The sequence below is a fragment of the Xenopus laevis genome, chromosome 2L, assembly GCF_017654675.1.
Source record: "Xenopus laevis strain J_2021 chromosome 2L, Xenopus_laevis_v10.1, whole genome shotgun sequence".
Taxonomy (NCBI): Eukaryota; Metazoa; Chordata; class Amphibia; order Anura; family Pipidae; genus Xenopus; species Xenopus laevis.
Window position 1 is genome coordinate 77,742,797 of NC_054373.1, and position 6,000 is coordinate 77,748,796.

At 40.0% G+C, this 6,000-nt stretch overlaps 1 protein-coding gene across 2 annotated transcripts in view; it reads right to left on the reverse strand.

The window, feature by feature from the left end:
• The window catches only part of cttnbp2nl.L (CTTNBP2 N-terminal like L homeolog), a 74,796-nt gene extending 69,737 nt beyond the window's left edge, over positions 1-5,059 (reverse strand). Inside the window, exon 1 of one of the 2 annotated variants that reach the window (XM_018246608.2) lies at positions 4,912-5,059. Coding sequence is in view for 1 of the 2 variants with exons in the window: in XM_018246607.2 (XP_018102096.1) it covers positions 4,661-4,746 (86 nt within the window). In the remaining variant the exon portion in view is untranslated. Of the gene's footprint in view, positions 1-4,660; positions 4,884-4,911 lie in introns of those variants that run through there. The other variant, XM_018246607.2, reaches the window with a different exon arrangement.
• Between the last annotated feature and the right edge of the window lie 941 nt (positions 5,060-6,000).

Sequence of the window (6,000 nt, forward strand, 5' to 3'; positions counted from 1 at the left end):
AATTTTATCAGGAGCCAATCCGTGCTACTGTTATTTTCTCAATTGTAAGAGGAAACCTGAATGCCTGGACAAAATGAACAATCTATGAGAAAATGTACAAACTCTGTGCAGAAAGTGCCCTGGCTGGATCTCAACCAAAACCCTGGTGCTGAAAAGAGTCAACTAACTTTGATTTTACTGAAATGTTTTTACTATACCTGGGGATTTTTTCTCCTTCACTCATGCTAATTATTAACAGATTCTTGTACATTCTAATGTTACCATCTGAATGATAATGGAATGACTCAAATAATAATGGATTTGTGACACTTTCTGCAAGAAAATATAAAATCTTTAACAATTTAAAATGTTTGTGCACAGCCTCTTTATTGCAAAATTCAAGCAATATTAAAGCCCTTTAACAAAAGTTCCCTGCCACATTATTATACACTAAAAAAAATAAATGTTTAACTGGCAGTAAAAGTGATATGTTTTGGTGCTAGTGCGCATAAAGCAACTACTAACTTACTGGGTGGGTATGTTACATGAAATAGTGATTTGTGTTGTTTTTAAAAAGACAAGAGCTGCTATTCCTATATGCCTTTCTGTATCTACTAAGGGTAACTATACCAAGATTATTATTTTCCCTTTGTTTTTGGTTAAAGGTGGGTATCATTCCATCCATATTGCTGTATTGTTCTTAGCTTCTACATAAGCCATCTCCTTCTCAGTCCAATATTTGCTCAAACATCTCACCCCTTTAGTTATAACCATGCAATAAAATACTATAACAGTCACCCAAGGGTATCCACCAGTTTTTGCAGGTCAGGAAAAACCCAACCTGCATCACACCATAACCCACAAAAACCTTAACCTGCATCCCACACTAACCAGCAAAATGTTGCCATTGTAGGACCTGCGCCCAACCCATATCGACCTTCTCACTCTGTATGCGCCTCTGGTCCCAAGACAGGGAATCTTTGGGAGCTGTGGAGAAGTGTACTACCCCAATCTGACCCGCACCCAACCATAATCATTGGCCAAATTTCCACTCAAACCACCATGGGTTTCGGATAAATCCGAAACATCACTTATATCCAGGGCAACAAATAAGCATTTACTCTGGAGAACGCCACATTATTTATTGCTTTCAGCACTGTAGCCATAGAGGTGAAACATTTATTAAAAGCAACAGGAAGACAGTGTGAGCATCAGACAAGTTCAATACCTGCTACAGATGGAGATAAGCCATGCAAACTAGGTTACTGTGCATTTGAAGCATTGAACAGCTAAATTTAAAAAGGGGAAGTGCAAGTGGACATAATAATCCTGAGAGAAAGCAGCCTAAATTTCTTTCTAACTTGACTTCATGCTACCCCACCATGCTCTGCAGTTTAAAAACAAGTTATATAAAGCCTCAGCATCAAACAATCAAAAAATATCCAATCCTAAACTATGCAGTGCTTAAACAGATTGAAAATCTGCATTTTACTTGACTTATTTTATTTTGAAGCCTATACCCTTTTGGTCTTTGACAGTAACAACACTAAGCAAGAAATGATATAAAAGGAGTACAGAGCAAAGGTGGCCAAGCACTGCTTTTATTGTATGCTGAACAGACAGATTACCTACAACTAAACACACATGTGAATGGCCAAATTGTATTGTTCAGAACTGCAGGAAGTGTAAAGGATCTGCTGCTCTTCTTCACCTCCTCATCTGTAGACGCACAAAGCACCTGCTAACATGGTGCACTGGAAGATTATATTTTGAACAGATGATCTGTGATTTGTCAGGATTGCAGGATGGTCAGTAAAAACAACCCCCCACGTTTACATTCATGCCCAGCCTCTCAGACAGCATGGTTGTAATCTGGGCATGTATGGACAAAAATTGTGAACAAATATATTCTATAATATTTACACTGTAGTGAGACAGTTCCAATAATCTGAGTCATAATTATGGTGTGCATGTCACAAATCAAAAGCCACTAGTTCTGTGCTTTCTAAATTACAGGAAGAGAGCCAAATTGAATGTTAACACACACTTTACTCTATTATAACATTCAACAATTAGTACATCGACTATAAGATTTAGAGGTTCTCAACAAAATAAACCTCTTTTAATCTTACACCAATATAATGTGAGATTCCTTAGCCAACATGGCAGTATAAAGGTGGCCATACAATGATATTATGCTTATCAGACCAACTGACCCAAGGTCAAGAAGGTCTGAGTATTGTTGCATTCGTTCAGGCCATCTTCAAAAAGGCGGCAGACAAATGCGTTAGAACTGCTGTAAGTTAGCAGACATAACATTTTTAACATTAAAGTTAACTTTTAGTATGTTATAGAATGGCTAATGCTAAGCAATTTATCAAATGGCCATAATTTTTTCTTTTTTAAAGTTTTTATATTATTTGCCTTCTTCTTCTGACTCTTTCCAGCTTTAAAATGGGGGTCACTGACCCCACCTAAAAAAAGAAATGCTCAGAAAGGCTAAAATTTATAGTTATCATTACTTTTTTTACTCATCTTTCTATTCAGGCCCTCTGCTATTTATATTCCAGTCTCTATTTCAAATCAATGCATCTTTGCTAGGGTAATTTGGATCCTAGCAAACCAGATTACTGAACTGCTAAATGGAGAGCTGCTAAAGGAAAAAAAATACAAGTAATAAAAAATGAAAACCAATTGCAAATTGTCTCAGAATATCACTCTTCATACCAAAAGTTAATTTAAAGATGAACAACCCCTTTATTTTTAATCACGTATAAGCAGATGGGGTAATCTAGAGCCCCAGATAACTCAGGATATTTTTTAAATCTGTGAAACTTGAAAATGTTCAAAGCCAACCACCTACTAGTGAATGTACAAGGCTAATGACACAAGGAGTTTTTTAACTACCATAGTTCACCCAGGGAGAACCACTTCCAATAACACCTTGCCTATGGTAGGCCCTAGTGCTGCCACTTCAGCCCCAATGTCTATTATAAGCAGCATGTTTCCCATTAAAATAAGTGGCTGCTGCCAAGAATGCCGGCATGGCCACTGTGGTTCATCCCTAAGTCAAATACAGTGAACATCCAGTTCCCATATATAATTGTTCTAATATGGTAGACTCTAACGTGATTCCGAAATGTATTAAATATGTCAAAAAACAAATTAATATAATATCCAGCACTAAACTATTTTATGAATTGCCCCCACCTGCCTCCCCACAGCATCCCATAACAAACCTGTGCTGCAGCTCCTGTCCCTAATTTCTCAGTTGGTGACGCCTGCCTTTGTGATTTCCAAGTATGCATTCTTTGTGTTTTGCACATACTAATGCTTTCTTTTTCTATTCAATTTTTTTGTATATTTGTATAAAATGAGTCTATGGGAGACAGCCTTTCTGTAATTTTGAGCTTTCTGGATAACTGATTCTATAGATATATATAGGCTTAATGCCTCATGCACAACTGGGTTGTTCACAAGAGCTAAAATTCAGATCTGACTTCACTCTCTTGATGTAAAGAGAAATCACAGCCACTGACTTCTGTTAACGTTCATTGCAGTTTCTGGGTGTGGGATTACATAAAAAAGAAAGCACAAAACAAATGCAAATGCATACTCTGAAATCACACGGTGTTGCAATGAATAATACTGCAGCTAAAGCCAATCAGGCCAATGTCTATGTGTGCCCCATGTCTATGTGAGTTTTCTCTCAAGTCTAAATACATACAGGTAGTTTTATTGGCTCCTCATGCAGCTGACATTAACCTGCCTGTATGTTTTTGGAGTGCAAGAGGAAACCCTTTTAGACATGGGGAGAACATGCAAAGTTGAGCTAGTGCCCAGGTCAGAATCAAAGGATCCCAGAATACTGGAGGATACCAGCTTGCAAGACAACTGCACTAACCACTGAACCAATGATGAGCGTTGTCTTTAAAGTACTACATAATATGCTTGTGCTATTTAAATACAAGTTAATTGTTAATAATCCGATGTCAATAAAATTCAGTGTATATGACTACAATCTTATAGATGTGACCATAGGTGCCTCCAGCCAGAAACATTCTACCAGATGTACATGAAGTCTGAAAAATTGAATTCTACAGAGTTCTATATTTAAGACTTTTAATGTACTGTAAACTTCTGAAAAGCCATAACACAATGGGAATAGTTGGTACAATAAATACAATAATAACACATCTGTATGCCATTCACATTCATATATTGAGCACACAGAATCACAGTAAAACCTCAATTCAACAACCCACTGATTTTAAGTTTTCCTGAATTTTAGTGGTCCCACCAATTTTTAATGGAGTTCACAACATTTTTTCTGGGCCCCTGAAAAACATACATAAAACGGGGGCTCTGTTGTATATGTAATCCTGTAAATATATTTCATAAACACATCTGTGTACTAAATGTGCAGTCTAAAGCCCTATAGTGGATAAAGCATGGCATCTAGGTGCCTAATGGGAACTATAGCGCAGGACCAGGCTGGGCAGTTGTTACAGTCACCTAACATGACAATACAGAAAAGCAATCTCTGCTGCACTAAAGCACCAACAGTCTAAGCACAAAAATAAGCATTAAGCAAAATTGTATTTTTGTAACAATTCATCTTTTGTTTTGGAATTACTGCAACACACAGATGTGTGGCCTCTTGGCCAGTCAAGCTACTCACTCAGGCACACCAACAGCACAAAGAGAAAGTGGCAGCAGCAGTTGCAATGCAGTTTGTAAGGATGTGCAGCGTCTGAGCACAACCATCCAACAGCACGGTCTCAAAGCACAGCTGTATTGAGCAGCCTTGAGAGGCCCCCGTGAAAAAGAAATGCTTCCTGATGCCTCCTAACCCCTCAGTGTTCTATGTTCCCACCCAAAACCCACTCACAAGCCTCCCGACACTCGTGGAAATAAGATTTTGTCACTTACACTTCTCCTTTGTTGCAGAACAGGACACAATCAGGCAGACTCCAAGGAAGGTTTCCTCCCAACTCTATTCATTGAGGACAGCCCTCTCCTTTTCAGAGCAGAATGTAAACAGGCAGCGGATTGGCTCTCCTGCTCACCCTTAGGGATTGGGCTGCGAATGGGATAGGCTGCGTTCATTGCACTCAGCCAAGCCTGGCTCGGTGTATTCTCTTTCAGACCGTGGGCTGGAGGGAGCCTGCTGGCGGGGATGAGGAACAATGTGACTAAAAGTAACGTCTCCTGCAGGCTGAATCTAGTTCCTAGTGTAAAGAAACAGTATCACTTTACTGTCAATGTATAAAGGAACAGTATCATTTACTATCACTAGCTGGAAGAACAATAAAGAATATGTGCAATATAGAAATACAGGAATACTAAGGGGTGCAGTGTAGAATCACACCCCGAGATATGTGTATTGCCGTGGAAGGTTTTAAGCAGAGGTTTGGGATACTATGTAAGTTTATGACTGTGTAGGTGTGTATGGGACAGTGTGTAGAGCCCCTGGTTATGTGTATGGTAGTGGGGGATTGTGTGGGCACAACCTAGGGGTCCAAGGTTTGAGTATGTCCATAGGAGGGCTGGGGCTGTGTTGGGCCCCTAGGCATGTGTGTGGCTCTAGGGGTTATTGGGGACCATAGGTATGTGTGAACATCATGTGCCTGGACCACAGTGGCCACAGTGTTGTACCCCCAGGTATGGCTATTGCTGTGGGGTTGTGGTTTATGCGGATCCCATGTAAGTTAGAGCCCCTGGGTATGTGAATGGCTGTGAGGGGGATGGAGCAGTGTGGGGTCCCTAGGTATGTGCAGGCCCGGACTGGCAATCTGTGGGTTCTGGCAAATGCCAGAAGGGCTGCTATAAAGTGCCATAGAAAGTCAGTATTTAGTGGGCTGGTGGGGTCTGTTTGGGCCTCTGTGTAGGCTGATTGGGCCTCTTTGTACCTGAAATGCCAGGGCCTATTTTGACTCTCAGTCCAGCCCTGGGTATGTGTATGACTGTATAGGAGTTTGTAGTAGTGTTTGAGAACCATAGGTATATGTGTGGATGTTG